This window comes from Petaurus breviceps, unplaced genomic scaffold, assembly GCF_028583685.1.
Source record: "Petaurus breviceps papuanus isolate PSGF00001 unplaced genomic scaffold, PetGlider_PUasm1.0 379, whole genome shotgun sequence".
Lineage (NCBI taxonomy): Eukaryota > Metazoa > Chordata > Mammalia > Diprotodontia > Petauridae > Petaurus > Petaurus breviceps.
This window is the reverse complement of record NW_027186303.1, coordinates 946,665-965,187: the sequence shown is the minus strand read 5'-3', so window position 1 is coordinate 965,187 and position 18,523 is coordinate 946,665. Positions and strand designations below refer to the sequence as shown.

The window sequence follows — 18,523 nt, the reverse complement described above, 5'->3', positions numbered from 1 at the left end:
ACAGACAAAGTACCAGCAAAACAGCCATGTCTCCTCAGTCCTTGGCAGCTCAGGGGGCAGGTCTCAAAAGTCCAGGGCAGTTCAAATCGGCCACCAGCAATCTCTTAGTCTCTCCCTCTCCACGAGGTGCTGCTTCCAAAAAGAACTTCCGCCTCTCTCTTGTCTCTCCAAATCTACATCACCAGCTCCTCCCACTTCAGGACTTTCTTTTCACATCAACAAGCCCATCCCACAGGTGGGATTAACAAACTCTGGGTTTTAATACAATCAATTTGAAAACCAAGCCAATACAGGGGAATCTTTAATTGCCATTACTATCACACCACCCTGGGAGGTAGGTACTCTTAGCTTCATTTTCCAGATGAGGAAACTGAGGCATACAGAGGTTAAGTGACTTGATCACGGGCTCACAGTAAGAGGCAAGATTCAGATTCTGGTTGTTCTGATTCTGGGTCCAGCATTCTATCCACTGTACTACCTCCTCCCTTACTTGGGACCATCCACGAAAGTTAACTAGGGCAAACCCCTATAGTATGTCTCCCAACACTTTGATGCAGGTAAAATCTGGCTAAAATTAACATTAAAGACAGCATTAAAGTGGGAAAGAAGTTTAAAAAAAGGAAGGGGAGCAAGGTACACTTTGAGGAGCTTAGCTCCCTGCTTAATCTTGATGAAAGGCAGTTCCAGTGATTGAAGGAACATTGGATTTGGTATCAAGGTGACAAGGGTTGAAATCGTGGCTTTGTTCCTTCCTGTGTAGTAGACTGCTCACTTCAGCTCTTAGTTTTCTCTCATCTTTAAAATGAGGGACCCCAAAGGTCTCCACCTACACAATTCTATGATAGTGGTGGGGGTGAAGATGTAGCTACAAGTGAATGATTTTATGTTTGTTTATAGTATCAATTAAATATGGTCCCCTACAGCTTCCCTGAGCTTCTTCTAAAGCAGTAAAATCTTGGAAACTCCAGGCAGCCACACTCCAGGAATAGCTCTGAACATACCACAGTTCACATAGTAGCCATATAGTCAGTGGAAAAGATGATTGGAAGCTGCTCAGACCAGAAGTCCCTCTGTGGGCTCCATGATGCTTTCCACTCCCTCAATTCTCCATTTACTTACTTACTACCTCATTTTCTAAGTTTCTTTGCTTTTATGTTCTTCCTGCGGGAACGTTTTTTTCCCCCAAATGCTTCAAATTAGTGCTTAGAGTAGCAATTTCAGGATTTCAGAATAAAATTTATTATTCTATAATCTGGGTATTTCCAGTTATCTCAGTGGGTCTTATGCATGTCAAGCAAATCCAGTTAGCATTTATTAAGTTCCTGTTATGTACAAGATACTTTGCTAGGGCTACAAACACTAGTTTAAACATTTCAGCCCTTGGAGAACTTACATTCTACAAGTGGTGGTGGGGGGAAACCAAGTCTACTGATAAAGGAAAAAAGTCGATACATAATAAATGACAAGTAATTTGCCTAGTCAAGGGAAAGCAATGACTTAGGAAAAGAGTGGGATGAATTCTGTAGGAGGTTAGCTTTGAAGGGAGGCCAGGATTTTTAGAGGCAGAGGAGAGGAGGCTGAACATTCTATAGTAGATAGACTGAAATAAAGGCATGGAGGTAGAAGGAATTTTAATAACATGTTTAACTGAAATTCACATTCGATTTAAGTCATACATATAGACCCTAGAAGAGGTTGGGAAATTGAAACAAAACAAAACAAATCCTCTAGATCGTTGGTCTTGGGGGTCAGTACTGGTTGTTTTTATGTTTCAGTAATTAGAATTACTCTGAAAAGAGCCATGGTGTTATAGACAGAAAACTGGTGTCAGGGCTGATAACACATCTATCATCAGAAATTCCCTGTGCTATCACAGCACAAAGTTAGGGTAGTTCTGGGGGTTCTGAGCTACTTTTTGGCTGCTAGAGACAACTCTTTGCACTAGAGGATGCACTTCAAGTATTGAATAACTGACTATCAGCTTGTTTTCTTTCTTCTGCCAGTGTGGGCTGGAAGAAGGGGTGGTTGAATAGGCTGATAGGCTGAATGGAGGCCATGTATGATGGTTGAGTTCTTGCATTTACTAGACTGGGGGGGGACTAGAAAAGGGTGTATGTGTGTATGTGTGGGAGCAATTACGAGAAAGTCAGCACCAGTCCCTACAGCCCCCAGCTTTGTTTTAGATTTCAGGGCACTGCGCTCTCTAAAGATCCCTTCTTTAACTCTTCATCAGATTGGTTAATAGTACTGCTCCAGGAAGGGATCTGGGGCATAGAAACCTCTCCTTCCCAGCCAGAATTTAAGCAGTGGACAGAGAATGCTCAGCCCCATTGGGTAAATTAATGAATTTTCTTCAAGGAGAGGGAGACTGATTATTTAATGGGACCAGTAAATGTGGATTTTCAGAGAAATTTCTGGCTCACTTGGAGACATACGTGGGAGTCCTGGATTTATAGTTTTCGCTGTTATTCAGTTGTTTGAGTTATATCTAACTCTTTTGACCCCATTTGGGGTTTTCTTGGCAAAGATACTGGAGTGGTTTGTCATTTCCTTCTCGAGATAGTCTTATAGATGAGGAAACTGAGGCAAACAGGATTAGGTGACTTGCCCACGGTCACTGGGCTAGTAAGTGTCTGAGGCTGGATTTGAACTCACCAAGATGAGTCTTCTTGTCAGATGTCATTGTGACAATACTATCCCCTTAATCTGAGATCTGTTGTTTTGGGAGAAACCAAGTGGGGAAAAGACCAAATTATCTTGGCTCTGCTCTAGTACATGAACCAGAAAATGAATCAGCTGATAGTGATACTGTTTACTAGGCCAGCTAAAAAGGTAGGGACTTGGAAACAGTATCAGTTGACCACATCATCTCCTTTTGTGATAAGGCTTCAGCTTTACCTACTTAATTGGTGGGTGAAGTCACACACTAAGAACTGGCTATTGCCCTGGTTTTCTGTACTCTTGGGAGGGCTTTGTCATTGACTGAGTTTTCATTGAGGGCTCTCAATCTTGTAGGTCCAATAGAGAGATGGGTAATTAGTTGGGTCCATGAACACTCATGCTAAGGGGAGGTCAAGATGATTTTACATCAGAGGCTCTTTCCACTGACCAACTCAGAACTCTCAAAGCTTTGCAAGATGTCATGGAGTCTCTTCAACGGCACCTGAAGACTTGAGCTACCTCAAACTGATTAAGGCTGATTGATCATGGGCTGGACAGACTCACTGTTCAGCAATGGGCCTGTATGGGAAGCTCTTTGTTTGGTAGGCAGGACCAGGAAGCATAGCTATTGAGACTTTCCCACCCAGGGACTGTTGGGATCATGGATAGATTTCAGAGGGTTCATGAACTTGGGAGAAGAAAAAAAGAATCACTAACCCCTAACTGAAATGTGGCATTTCCCCTTCAGTCATGAGTTTAGGCAACAAAGCCTGATTCTGTGACATCCATAAGCTTCACAGACTAAGGTGGACCAGGACACACAAAAAATTCAGAACATTGGCTTTATACTATGATGGAAGCCTTTACTGGAGGAGACCTTTAGTGGAAGATTCATTTCAGTTAGGCAGTGCAGTGGATGGAGTGATGGGCTTAGATTCAGGAAGACCCAAGTTCAAATTTGACCTCAGACGCTTACTAGCTGTGTGACCATGGGCAAAGCACTTCACCCTGTTTGCCTCAGTTTCCTTACCTGTAAAATGAGCTGGGGAGGGAAATGGCAAACCACTCCAGTATCTCTGCCAAGAAAACCCCAAATGGGGTCAGGAAGAAGCTACAGGAATTAAAACGACTTGACTTTCTAACTAGTGGAAATGACATCATTACTGTTAAGTTAAAATCACTTCGACATTGAGGACTATGGGATGAAGATACTGGAGTTGGAAGAGAGGTCGGGGGCCATCCAGGCCTCATTTTACAGCTGAGAAAATTGAAGCCCAGGGAGGGGAAGTGCTTGCCACAAGGTTCCATGCACCGGAGGTGGCATTTGTGCCCTGGTCCTCTGATCCCACCCTCGGGTGTTTTGTATGAACAGAGGATGTTGCAGTGCCCGGAATTAGGGTTAGGACTCGGACTACAGGGAGGTGAGGTCACACACCTTCGAACTCGGGTTCCAGGTCCCCATCCAGGGTTCTGCTGAGAACCAGCACTTGCTTCTGGGGTGCAGGCTGAATTCACCCCCTTTAGCTGAGCGCCCGAAGCTGCGAGCACAGGAAAGGAGTGCTTTGAGGGCCGCCTAGTAGCCCAGGGAGGGTGGGCACGTTGGAAGGACGGGGAGCTCCCAGCCAGCTGCAGCCTCTAGGGGATCGGGGCTGAGCTCTTCCTTGCAGGCAGAAATTCTTCCCAGACCGAGCTCGTGTTTCCAGGGCTGGTGCCCGGAGGGTGGGGGTGGAGGCCATGGGCGCTGTCGCTCTTGCTCAGCCAGTCAAGGCATTGGCTCAGGAGGCGCCCCTGGCCCAGCCTCCCCGCACCGCCCCCGGTGCCACCTTGCACCAATGCCCAGGGGCTCTCCCCAAACCGCCTCCTCCCGCGCTACAGGCACCGGGGGAGCGAAGGCCGCCGCTGCCACTGCCACTGCTCCCACCGCTGCGAGGAAGTGACTTCAGCTGGCTCCCGCCCCAGGAGCCCCCCGCGGAGCAGGCGTGAGGCTGCGCGGCCCCCGGCCCGAGCGCCCCGCCCCGGCCGGCAGCGGAGCCGCCACGTGCTTGCAGACGCAGCTGCTGCCTGGCTCCCGGGGCGGTGCAGACGTGTGGTTGGAGCTCTGGGGCAGGCAGAGCGCGGGCAGCCGGCAGCATGGCAGCGGCGGCCGGACCCTGGCTGGGCTGCCGGGCGGCGGCGGCGGCGGCGCGGCGAGGTCTGCTGGGCGGCTGCCTTCGGGGACCCCCAGCCCCCGCTGCTGCCTCCTCGAGCCTCGGCTGCAGCGCCAGGGGCTTCTGCATGGCGGCCGGAGCTGCCCCGGACATGAAGAGTTACCTGTGGGAGCGCTACAGGGAGGCCAAGCGGGGCACGGAGGGTGAGTGCGACCGCCGTGCAGCGGGGAGCGCCGAGCTGATCCCGCCTCCGGCCAACGTCGTCCCCTCCCTGGCCAGCGTTCCTTCTGAAGGGTGGTCTAGGGAATTGGGGGTGGGGGAGAGGCTCCCCTAGCTACCTCCGGGTGCGCGGCGGGGGCGGGGCTGCTGCCCAGCTTGCTTTCAGTTCAGTGGGGGCAGACCTTTGTTTTGACCGTCTTAGTGCCAGGCGCTTTTCTTCCCCGAGATTGTAGCATTTGCTCTGTTCAAATGGTTTGCCGTAAGGGTCTGGGGAGGATTCTCTGTGTATTAACGTCAGTGAAGGGTGAATTGTCTTCCTCTGTGGCCATTTAGCTAGGTAGGCTAAGGGCTGAGGTTCCCTGAAAGGAGCAGGTGGATGCTGGGATCCAGGTTGACTCCAGCAGGATTTGACCTTTGGGGAGCATCCATAGTCCCCTTGCCACCCCTTTCATGCCCTCACACTGATTAGCATTGAACTTGACTTTCCAGATGCAGTCATCTTTCGGTATTGTCCCAGGGAAAGGTTGTAGATATTTCTCGTAGAAACATTAAAACTTGTCTTCCAGGCAAAGAGCTCTTTCTCCCTTCCCCCTCCCCCACCCATACCCCTGCCCCATTCTCCTGACTTTCCTTCTCTCCCCTTCCCTCTCTGTATGTCTCTGTCTCTATCTCTCCTTGCTGCCCCACCCCTCCAATCCCCCTTGGTGATCTAAACCGAAATAATACAACAGTTCCCTGCTCTTCAGAGGTCCTGAGGTCCTCTGGTCCAGCAGGGAAGACTTGTTCCCAGCTGCTCTTCAGAAAGAGAGGGGAGTGTCAGCCAAGCCTGGCCTTGTCTCCTACTTTTGTGAAGAAGGCTTTGATTTTTCAAGCATCTGCTGTCCAAATTGTTGGCAATAAGAATGGGTTGTATATTTTGGTTGTCTTAACCTCTGTGAAGAGGGACTTTCCTGGATGTAAGAAAACTTAGTCAGCATGGCCCTTTTGCTAAGCAGTTGGTGACTGGTTCCTTGTAGCACCTGGTGTCCAAGTGGGCTGTGAGCTTTCTTGTGGCATCATCTTTGTTAATTTGGAATTGAAGAAATGGAAGATATTTGTATGATAATTGGAAGGTATTGCTTTCACGTGGCTACAGATCCAGGATTTCAGGAGAGAGAAGAATTTCCTCCAAGTTTCCCTTAGCCAGAAGTCAAATATGCTTTTCAAATAGCTTTTCAATAGGGGTCACAATCCCTGCAGTCAGGAGCCTTACCATTAACCCAGTGTGTGACTTTGGACTTCCCTTTGGGCCTTGATTGTCTCATTTGTACAATGATAACAAACATCTGGTCTGGCCTCGTCAGAGCCAAGGACAATGGAAAGAACCCTGGGCAAGGAGTTCTTCGGAATCCCAAGATTGAGAATGGGAAGGGCCATCTAAGTTCAAACTCCTCAGTGAGAGGGAATGCTTGTCCAAAGTCACTCAGGCAGTAATTGCCACAGTCAGGATCAGAATCCAGGTTCCCTGGCACCATTCAGCCTTTGTATATTGTGACTTGAATAGGACCTCATCCATTCCTTTTAGGCCAAGCAGGTATTAGATACTTTGTTACAGATGAGGTGGTTGAGATTGGTCCAAGGTCATATGGTGAAGCCATTTTTCCTGTCTTTTTAAAGTGCGCTTCTCTCTATGCTATTGGGGAGATAAATGAGGGGACATGAAAGCAGTGTGGGAAATGGAGTTTGAAGCCCTAGATTCTGCTGCTTGCTCTCCAGGTCATTCTCTGTACCTCAGTTCTCGTACCTGTAAAATGAAGCGGTTGGACTAGATAGGAGTTTTTAACCTGGAGTTTGTGTTAATTTATTTTGGTTTCAGCATAATTGGTTTCATGCATAGTCCCTTTTGGTTTATGCACTTAAAAACATGATTCTGAGGAGTCCATAGACTTCCCTAGCTTGACTGATTGATGGTCTGAGGGGGCCAGGACACAGAATGTGAAGATGCCCCTCCTCCCTCATGCTCTCCAACCCCATCCCACATCCTATTACCTTAATTCTAGCTCTGCTGGAGAGTACAGCTATGACCTTGGGGGAATCACAAGGACAAGAAGAACCTTGAAGTTCCTTTCAGCTCTAAAATTCTGGAATTTAAGAAATGAACACCTCATCCCATTTCTTACCACTAAAATGTTATACTGATGGTGAGGATGACAAGAGCTGGCAGTTCGGTGGCACTAGGAGATTTGCAAAGCCAAAGGCAAATGTGTTCCAATTGTTCCAGCTTGAACTTGACTTGAGCAGTTGGTTTTTTTCTCCCCTAGTTGGAAATTGCATTGTACTTAAATTTCTTCTCCTCAAATGGAAACTTATTTGGAAGCTCTCTTTCTCTCCTCTCCTCTTCTTTCTCTCTCTCTCCCTCCTCTCTTCCTCTCTCCCTTTCTTCCTTATTCCCCTTTCTCTCTCTCTCTCTCTCTCTCTCTCTCTCTCTCTCTCTCTCTCTCTCTCTCTCCTCTCTGTCTCTCTCCCTCCCTCTCCCCCTTTCTCCCTCCATCTCTCTGTCTCTGTCTCTTCCCCTCTCTCTCCCTCTCTCCCTCCCTTTTCTTTCTCCCTCTTCTCTTCCTTAATCTCCCTTCTCTCCCCCTTCCCTTTCTCTCTCCCTTTCTTCCTTTCTTTCTTCTTTCCTTCTCTTTCTCTCCCCTCTTCCTTTTTCTTTCCCTTTCTCTCTTCTTCCCTCTCTTTCTTCCTTTCTCTCTTCTCCTTCTCTCTCTCTCTCTGTCTCTCTCTCTTTCTCCCTCTCCCCCCACCTTCCCTTTCTCTCTCATATGCCCCACACCTATCCAGAGCTCAGTGATCCATAATGCACTTGAAAACCAGGGGGGAAAAAAACAATCAAGCGTCTCTGGATCTAAAACAGACACTGCCAGTTCTTTCTCTGACCCTGGACAGGGTCCTTTGCTTTCCTGGAGGAGGTCCTCAGGACCTTCCTTCAAATCTGCACTTGCTTTACCCCTAAATGCTACTCCTATCTGGTAACACAAATTACAGATATACAGTTTGTGTTTGTGTGAATCTTGGTTGTTTTTTATTTGTTGTTTAGATTAGAGGCAGATGATTAGAAGGTGTTTTTTGGTATTGGGGAGGCCAAAACCATTGCAGGAAAAAGTGGCAGCTGCCCAAATTAAGGGAAGACACAGGGATCGTGGGCAGTGTGGGAGCTAATGGACATCACACACCATCACAGGTCTGAAGTGATCATTGTTCTGCAATGTAGCCATTGATAGAAAGTGAGGGGGCAATATCAACTTAAAGGGACGTTGGGGAGCATCTTGTCCAGACTTTTGCCTCACAGATGGGGAAGTGAGGGCCAGGGAGTGACTCCTTCAGGACCACAAGATTAGTGAGCCTCAGAGAAGACCGACCCAAGGCTTTGCCTTCAGAGCCGTTGACCTTTTTGTGTGGGGTTGGTAGAGTGTCAATTGCTTGATGGCCAGGACTGTTTTTCCTAGCATAGAGACTGACACAAGTAGGTGCTTAATAAATGCCCTTGAATGAATAGTTGGGGACTCTAATCTATCTTCTGCAGATCTAGTTTGTGCAGAGTTCTTTGTATGCTGTGTCCTTCTCAGACTGCGAGCTCCTCAGTAGGGACTGTCCTTTGCTTTTCTTCAAATCCCCAGCATTTAGTACAGCCCTTGGCACATGTAGGGGCTTAATAAGTGTTGACTTATTATTGACTGATGTAAATTAATTTAGCTCAACAAATTATATCAATTCAGTTCAATAAATGATTTATCAAGAAGCTGCTATTTTTCAGATTCTGTGGTATGTGCCTGGGGATTATAAATAGGAAACAGTTTGTAGTCAGAAGAGTCATCTTCCTGAGTTCAAATCTGGTCTCAGACACTTATGAGCTGGGTGACCCTGGGCAAGTCACTTAACCCTATTTGCCTCAGTTTCCTCATCTATAAAATGAACTGGAGAAGGAAATGGGAAACCACTCCACTATCTCTGCCAAGAAGCCCCATTTATAGGGTCATGGGGAATGGGACATGACTGAAACAACTGAACAAAATACAAAATAGTTTCAAAAAGAGAGAAGGTGCTAAGGGGGAGAGGTGAAATCAGGAAAGGCCTCCTGGAGAAAGTGGAAACTGATTTGCACTTTGGGAGAAGCTAGAGATTTTCTGAGGCAAAGGAGTGCATTAGAAGGATGGGAGACCATGAGTGCAAATTACTTCACAGCCCAAAGAATGATCTTTCCCACCCCAGGACTATTTCCCTTTGACCATTACTTCTTGCTCCCCTCTTTTTTGAGGTCTTTGCTGAACTGAGGCTTCTGTGTCAGACTCCATATATGACCTATGCCTCAAGTCTGTAAGCAAAGCTAACCTCAGTTTCCCCTCCTTTTTTCTTTTACTTTGTATTTTGGAAACATGGTGCTTCTTTGTGTGTTAGATTAAAATCCCATGACAGGAACCTTTGTGTCCTTAAGGAAGTTCTAGTTTATAACCAACTTTTAGCAAACCATGTACATAGTGTAGCTCTTGTTTTCTCTTACAACAGTGAATTAATTCAAGGACATCTGATGCACAGAAACAGCTGACTCGTAGTGCCAAGAATCCTGTATTTAGAGTCACAAGACCTGAGTTGGAATCCTGGCTCTGCCACTTATTAGCTGAGTTACCTAAAGCAAGTCATGGAGTGACTCTGTGCCTCAGTTTCCATGTCTATAAAATGGGGTCAAACCAACTTGCCAGCTTGCCTCACAGAAGAATCAGATAGAATTTAATAAGAGCTAATATTTATGTAGCTTTGTTAGTTTGGCAAAGCATTTTGCACATAAATGCTCATTGGATCCTCACAACATATTGATGAGGGAGGCGCCAGTTTTGCCACCTGTTTCATAGATGGGAAAACTGAGGCTGAGAGAGGTAAATGATTTGTCTAGGGTTGTGCCTGGGCAAGGTCTAATAAAAAAATGTATAATAAAACCTTTAGGGCAAGATTTAAACTCAGGTCTTCCAGGCTCCAGGCCTGGCACTCTATTTACTATGCCACCCAGCACTGGCTTTCTCTTCCTATTGGTTCTTTTCTACTGCTTACGAATGTACCCATCTCCCCATCTGTAAAAAAGTGTCACTAGGGGCGGCTAGGTGGCGCAGTGAATAGAGCACCAGCCCTGGAGTCAGGAGGTCCTGAGTTCAAATTCAGCCTCAGACACTTAACACACACACACACACACACACGCCTAGCTGTGTGACTTTGGGCAAGTCACTTAACCCCAATTGCCCTCCAAAAAGAAAAAACTATCACTAGATTCTGTCCCTTCTGAAAGCTATATCTTTGCTCCCCTTTTCAGCTAAATTTCCCGAAAAAGCTGTCTGTATTCACTTCCTCTGTCCTTTTTTGGTAAAAAAAATATTCCTTTTACTTATTATGATATTGAAATGAACCAATAGGAACATTTCCCCACACAAAGCAGAATTGAAAAAGCGGTTTACACATGAAACTGTGAATCTCTGCTGTGGACAGCCTAGATATTTTTTGTTCACCTAAAATTTACATGTGAGTTCTAGTAATTTCCCAAATGTCTGTGTCATCTTCTGATCTTCTTTTGGTCTTTTCCTCCTTCTCCTTCTTCACATTTTCTTTCATTATGAACTAAAAAACAGAAAAAGGGAACATTTCAATACATATGTGACACAAAGATGATTGCATAGTAAACTGTATTTACTTTAAAAAATGATAAATTTCACAAGCTGCTCTCAAAGCTGAGCTACTTGTCTGTGTTCCTTTCTTCTATTCTTTTCAGTATGTTTAAGAAAATATTTCAGTGACCTTTTCTTTTTGTCCAGGGTCACACAGCTAGAGCTTGGACCAAGTGGTTTATCCATTTTAACACCTAGGCTGTGAATTTTTTTTTAAATTTAATTTAATTTTGCTTTTTGGAAGGCAATTGGGGTTGTGTCTTGCCCAAGGTCACAGGGCTAGTTTTTCTGTTAAGTGTCTGAGGCTGGGTTTGAACTCAGGTCCTCCTTGACTCCAGGGCCGCTCTATTCACTGCGCCACCTAGCCATCCTAGGTTGTGAATTTTTAAAAAAGGCTAAATGATCTTCATTGTTGCCAATCCACCTTTCCTCCCCCTACCCCCACTAAAAATGGAGAAAGTATGCCCTTTGTAACAAGTAAATATGGTATAATAAAGCACAACAGATCCACACGTTGCCCATGCCCAGAGGTGTATGTCTCCTGCACCCTGAGTTCTTCTCTCTTCTGTCAGGAAGTGAGTAACATGCTTCCCCAAAAGCCCTCTAGAGACATGGCTGGTCATTTTGATCAGAATCTTTTAAATGAGCTGGAGAAGAAAATGCCAGACCACCTCAGTATCTTTGCCAAGAAAACCCCAAATGGGGACACAAAATGTTAGACATGATTGAACAAACAAAAATTATTCTCCTTTTTAAGTACCTCTCCTCTCATCTTGACTTGTTTCCCTCTTTTTTCTTTGATATATTTCCACACCAAGCTGGGGTGTGTGTGCGTGTGCGTGTGTGTGTGTGTGTGTGTGTATGTATATATGTTCAGCTCTTTGACCAGTTCAAAACCTTTATCTATGTTTGTATACTCTTCTCTTAATTGTGAGACATTTCAAGTTTTACTCTCTTCTTCTTCCTTTTCTGTACTACTGTATTCCTTAAAAAAATTTTTTTTTGGTCTTTTTGGAGGGGGGAGGGCAGGGCAGTTGGGGTTAAGTGACTTGCCCAAGGTCACATGGCTAGTAAGTGTTAAGTTTCTGAGGCAGGATTTTAACTCTGGTCCTCCTGACTCCAGGGCCAGTGCTCTATTCACTGCACCTCCCAGCTGCCCCTACTGTATTCCTTTTGCACTGTGTTCTCTTTCCCTTTTCAAAATTCCCAGGACCCATAGGTCCTCAGTTAAATATTTTTATGTAACTCTCAAAAAATCAAGACATTATGGTTCTGAAGAGATACTTGTTTTCTTCTGCATTAGAATGTTTGCATGGCATCATCATTCATCTTTCAATTGCTTAAATAAATTTACTTTTGAAATTTCCTACCCATCAACTGTGAATGACTTAGCTATTTTCAGCATTATGATGATCTAAGAAAATTCTGAAAGACTCATGATGAAAAATGTCATCCACCTCCAGAGAAAGAACGGATGGAATCTGAGTGCAGATTGAAGCAGACTTTTAAAACTTTCTTCATTTTTCTTGGTGCTTTTTTTGGGTGGGGGTGTCTGTTTTCTTTCACAACATGCCTAATATGGAAATATGTTTTGCATGACTACACATATATAACCTATATCGAATTACTTGCTTTCTCATAGAGGCGGGGAAGAGAAGGAATGCAGGAGAGAATTTGAAATTCAGAATTTTAAAAAACGAATGTTAAAAATTGTTTTTACAAGTAATTGGAAAAAAGATACAATGCAGGAGTCATACAAAAAAGAAATTTCCCACTCAGCTATGGCTTTTTCATTAGATATACTTGAAAGACCTCTGTTCCAAAAGAGATCCATTCTTTCCCCTGTAGGGCTATACTCAGCATTGTAGGGTAAGTTATGCTATGTTCTAAGCTTGTATCTTTTGCTTTTTAGGAGAGTGTATTCCAAGCTCTTGTGTTGTTTGTAATAGAAGATGCCGGGTCTTGTGTGATCCTTACTGTTGTTCCTTGGTACTTGAACTACTTCTTTCTGGATGCTTGCACTATTTTTTCTTTGATATGAAACTCTGGATTTAGACTGCGGCATATCTGGGACTTTTCATTTGGGATTTTTTTTTTTTTTTGCTTTTGGAGGGCAATTGGGGTAAAGAAGGATCATTCAGAAACTCCTATTTCTTTTTTGCTTTTTGGGAGTGCAGTTGGGGTTAAGTAACTTGTCCAATGTCACACTGCTGGTAAGTGTTAAGTGTCTGAGCTCAGATTTGAACTCAGGTTCTCCTGACCCCAGGGCCAGTGCTCTTTTCACTGTGCCACCTAGCCACCACTTGGATTTCTTTCAGGAGGTGATTGGTGGGATTCTTTCTATCTTCACCTTGCCCTCGATTTTCAATAGCTATGGGCATTTTTCATTTGGGATTTCTTGAATCTGAGCACTTTTTTTTGTATCATAGTTTTTGGTGAGTCCCTTGATTATTATTATTATTATTATTTGCTTTTTGGAGGGCAATTGGGGTTAAGTGACTCGCCCAAGGTCACACAGCTATTTTTTTGTGTTAAGTGTCTGAGGCCAGATCCAAACCCAGGTCCTCCTGACTCCAGGGCCAGTGCTCTATTCACTGAGCCACCTAGCTGCCCCCCGAGTCCCTTGATTCTTAAATGATCTCTTCTTCACCTGTTTTCCAGGTCAGTTATTTGAAATATCAGATATTTTACATTTTTTTAGTTTTTCAGCCTTTTGATTTTGTTTTAATATTTACTATCTGATGTAGTGATTGATTTCCTTTTGACTTACTCTCATATTTAGGGAATCCATTACTTGGGTAAAGTTTACCACTTTCTCTTATAAGCAACTTTTTCTGCTCCTAATTCTTTCCTTCAGAGCCTTTATCTTTTGATACATTTCTTCTAGGTATTCATGCAGTTCTTGTGGAAAATAAATTCTTTTTTTATTTGAGTCTCTGCTTGCAGTTGTTATGGCATTTCTCTCCTCTTAGATTGAAATTTCTGGTATCTCTATATCTCCGATAATTCCTAATAGTGGTGGGAGTTTTCTTCTCTTTATTCATTTCTTCAGTTTTAATTCCTGACCAGGGACTTTGCGCTAGGACCAGATTCCACCCTGTGCTAGGCTTTGGGTGGGATGAATGGCCCTGCCTGGTCCTGTTCCAGGCTCACTTGGGTTCATTGGCTGATCTCTACCCTTGGGTCTTTGAGCTTCAGAGTGCTGGATCTTTAGGAACATCTGTGTTATATCAGGATGGAGCATCAGGGACCTTGGAAACTGGGGTGCTTCCACACTTGTACTGGAAATAGCTGCTCCCCTTTGCTTCCAGGATTCCAGAGAAATGACAGTGAAAACAGTCAGAAGATGAAGTGTCTTGTGAAAGGAGATCACTGTCTTTGGATTGTGGAGTATGTGGCAGGGAAGGAATAAAACAGTAAAAGGACAGGAAAGCTAGGAAGGAGCCAGAAGATTCCATGTTTGTTCTTAGAGGTCATGGAGAGTCACAGAAGTTGACTGATCTTGGGGGAGATTGTGACTTGGTCAGGCCTATCTTGAGGAAGAGGAAAGACTGGAATAGAGAGAAACTTGAAGTTCAGATGAGATAATATATGAAAAGCACTGTGCAAAGTTGTAGAAAAACACTGTAGAAATGAGCAGTTTGGGTAGTGGAAATGTGCTTTTATGGTGTACCACTAAGCTTGGCTGAAATGACAGCCCAGAACTGCCTTCTCACCACATAATGATGATATTACCGTATATTGCATACCAAAGGGCTTCTGAAGAGGAACACTCAAATGTTCTGGGCAATTTTGTTTTCTCTCTCTCCTTACTGGGTAGATATAGGCCCCAGCCCAAGGGGTGGCTCTGGGACAGGGTGCCACAGGCTAAGGAAGTTGTAGAAAGTTTAGCTGGGAAGAAAGACTGGAGATAAAAGCACATATGCAAGAATTTACTCTGAGCCCTCAGTGGATAAACATTTAAAAATATGCGAATTCCTTTGTCTTCATTTGCAAAGTTCTCTCTCTTACTCTCCCTCTCCTCAAGAGAGCTCTTTCCTCTCACTAATAAAAAAGAAAGTGTTTTCTTTTGTGCTTTGTACAGTGTTGTACAAAGTGTTTGTGCAGATGTGTGTGTAAAAGAGGCTTCAGCCAAACTCAGTACACACCAGCCAAGTCGGACTGTCTATGCAATGTTCCACACCTATAGTCCCCACCATCCCCATAGAAGAGACGGGAGGTGTGTTTTATCTAGTCTCTGGGGTCAAGCTTAGTCATTAAAGTTGACACACTCAATTCAGATGGAAGAATCCCTCCCTATTTGCTCTCTCTCTTTTTTTGTTTGGTTTTGTTTCTTTCTCATCTTTCATTCCTTTGGTTATACTTCTTTAGAACATGACTAATGTGAAAATACGTTTAATATGAATGTATATGTAGAGCCTATATCAGATTGCACACTGTTTTGTGGAGGAGCAAGGGGAGAAAATTTAAAACTCAAAAGCTTGTGAAATTGCATGTTGTAAACTAAAAATAAATAAATTTTTACAAGACACAGTTAAGCATAGTGTTCATGAGCTGTCATGGTGGGATAGCAGAGGATTGATAGCATATATGGATCTAATTATTGCACCAGGTTTTATGGGTGAAGAAACTGAGTCTTGCATTGATGAGGTGACTTTCTTAGGGTCAGACAGCTAATAAGTGTGGGGGACTTAAAACCCAATTCTGTCAGATTCTGGTTTTGTTTACTACCCTACTGTCTCTCTCAGTTGTTTGTCCTTTCTCAAAGAGGACCATGACATCAGGAAGATGAATGTTTGATCCCTTTTTACAAGGACATTGTTATCTTGTGGGCGGTGGGAGATAAGATCCATAAAGCAGTTAATGGATAACACAGTATGACCCATATAACAGCCATGGTTTCTAAGTGTATGGTCAGCTAGAATAAAATGGTGGAGAGTAAGAAAATAGGATTGTGGAGATGGGACAGTCTTTAGAGACTGGCTGATTTTTGGTCACCCCATTTGGGGTTTTCTTGGCAGTAATGGAGTGGTTTGCCATTTCCTTCTACAGCTCATTTTATAGATGGAGAGTGGAGGCAAACAGGGCTAAGTGACTTGCCCAGGGTCACACAGCTAGGAAGTGTCTGAGGTAAAATTTGAACTCATGTCCTCTTTACTTCCCAAAAGGTGTCAGGGAAAGTCAGACGTGATTGAAAATGACCAAACAACAACCTCCTGATTTCATGGCTGGCACTCTACCCACTTGCACTGCCTAGTTGTCCTGGCAAGAGGCAGCATAATGTAGTGGAAAGAACACTGGATTTGGGGTCAGGGGCACTGAGTTCAAATCCTGCCTTTGCTGTTTCCTACTTATGTGACCTTGGCCAAGGCACTCTTCCTTTTTGGAGCCTCAGTTTCCTCATCTGTGAAATAAGGAGAGGGTGGGGTTTAGACTGGGATGGTTTCTAGGGTCATTCCCCGCTCACAGTGTACCATCCTCCCATCCTGATTCATCAGGATGAACCTGGTCAGTAAATCTGAACGTGACTAGAATAAAATACTAAGTGAACTGCAGATTTCTCTAAACTTACATAGTTTCAAAGGCAAAAGGGAACTTGAAAGCTGTCTAATCCAGTTCACTTATTTTATAGATGAAGAGGCAGGTTCAGGACCGTAGTTACCAAATGACAGTCAATGTACAAGCATTTATTAAGCACCTACTGTATGCCAGACACAGGGCTAAGCACAGAACTGGTGGTTGACCTCTGGGCCTCCTTTCTTGGAGAGAAACTTTTTATTTTATTTTTTTTGTTACCCTGTTCTCTTTTATTTTTTTTTGTTACCCTGTTACCTGGTGTTGGCAAGGGCCACATGATATGTTTTGCTGCCTTTTAAGAGTGTGTAATGCTTCTAAAGGGAGGACCCAGTTGGGACTAAAACGTGCCAGCCCCTGAATTAGTCTTGGATATGGGCCAGCCATGTCGGTGACTCAGCCCGGTTTCTGCTGGTGCTGAGGTACAGGAATGCCTTGTATCATACAGTGCACACAAGTTCAGATGGTTCCTAAGGACCCTCACAGTAGCAGAATAAGGTCAGGAAGTGTGGAGTGATTCCTGCATTATCTCCTCTTAAAAGGTCAAATGGATGCATTGAAGTGGGAGGGGAGGCCCTAAAGACAGAATGAGGAAAGAGATGTGGCCTCGGACTGGGGAGAAGGAATGTCTTTCTCATGTCTTTTCAAAAACTTCCTTCTTCTTTAGGCCTGTTGTGTTCATAAAATCCCACTGCCCATGGTGTCATTGGATATGAAAGAATGAATACAAGAATAATAAGAAAAGATACACTAACCAAATTGTACCTTTTAAGTTGTCAGCCCATCAGCTAATCAGCTGATATTTATTAAGCACCTACCACATCGAAAACCCTACGCTAAATCTCTAAGGTTTTTCAGCCTCTCTGGGCTTCAGTTTTCTCATCTGAAGAATGAGGGTGTTGTGTACTGGGCCTGACCCAGTCTGGTCTGGTAGCTTATGTTTGATATTGGAATGAAATAGACACTCAGAGGTCATTCAACAGTTAATAAAAGGAGATTTCCTTCACCATGCTCTGGGAAAAATTGTTTGACTGTTTTGTTGTTGAGGGCGCCGCCATCTTCCTGTTACCATAGCTCCCAACCCCCAGCATTATCCTCAGCTCCCCCTTTGCACTTGCTCCCCATGTCTAATCCATCAGCAAGTCTTCCTTCATGATATTTCTCACATCATTCCCTTTTGCAGCATCTTACACAGCTGCCACCCTGGTGTAGGTTTTCATCATCTCACAGCAGGACATTTGCAGTAATTAGATGAAGTTAAGTAGGATTTTTCTCTCTGCCCTAGGTCCCTGCTTCAATCCATCTCCCTCTCAGTAGCCAAAGTGATCTTCCTAAAATATAAATCTGACCATGTCACAGACCCTTCCTTTCCTCTCATTCTCTACTCAGTAAACTTCAACTAATGTAATGTACATCAAATATAAAATGATCTATTTTGCTTTTAAAAGCCATTCACAGTTGGGTGTATTGGTAATGTATGACTCTAGTTTCTCTTATCGGTGAGGTTGAGGCCTGTAGATTACTTGAACTCAGGAGTTCTGAGCTGCAGTAGGTCTAGAGATGACTGAGTATCTTCACTGAGTCTTGTATCAATGTGGCGAGTGACTTCTAGGAGAAGGGAAAGGGGGGACCTAGCATGTGCCACAAGAAGGGGGCAAAGTAGCCAAGGTCAGAAACAGAGAAGGTCAAAGGTTCCATGGTGGTCAGCAGTGGAATTGCTCCTATGAGTGGCCAGTGTAACTTCTAGCCTTGATGAGATAGGGGGAATCAATCTCAATGAATGAATGCCTAATTAAATAAATAAAATGTTTTGCAACCTGGCTCCCTCCTACTTTTCAGTTATCTTATCCTAAACTCCCCTTGCCTATTCACCAGCTGTTCCCCCATGTCATGTCTACTTCCTCACTTTAGCCTTCTAACTTCCCTGACTTCCTTTAAGTTTTAGCTGAAATCCCACTTTCAGCAAGAGGCCTTTCCTGTTCCCTCCAACCTCCCAGTTCCTTCCCTCTGAGATTACCAGGAGACCTTGCATAGTCCTCCCTCCCTCAAATCCAAGTCACTTGCATGTCTTGGCATCACCTCCCTGATACCACAGTCCTCTTTGAGAATGAAGGACAAACAACAATACCTGTGAATTAGAGTTGCCCCACTGGAGGTTCAAATGGAACCGGTCAGTTGTACAACACAACTTCCTTCCTCCCTCCCCCCCCCCCCCCCCCCCCCCCCCCCCCCCCC

At 44.4% G+C, this 18,523-nt stretch overlaps 1 protein-coding gene across 2 annotated transcripts in view; it reads left to right on the top strand.

Moving 5' to 3' along the window:
* Positions 1-4,776: 4,776 nt before the first annotated feature.
* Positions 4,777-18,523, top strand: part of NT5DC3 (5'-nucleotidase domain containing 3) — a 79,303-nt gene continuing 65,556 nt past the window's right edge. For both annotated transcript variants that reach the window (XM_069099364.1, XM_069099365.1), the window contains exon 1: positions 4,777-5,011. In XM_069099364.1, the coding sequence (XP_068955465.1) occupies positions 4,792-5,011 (220 nt within the window). In that variant the 5' untranslated portion in view covers positions 4,777-4,791. The remainder of the gene's footprint in view (positions 5,012-18,523) is intronic.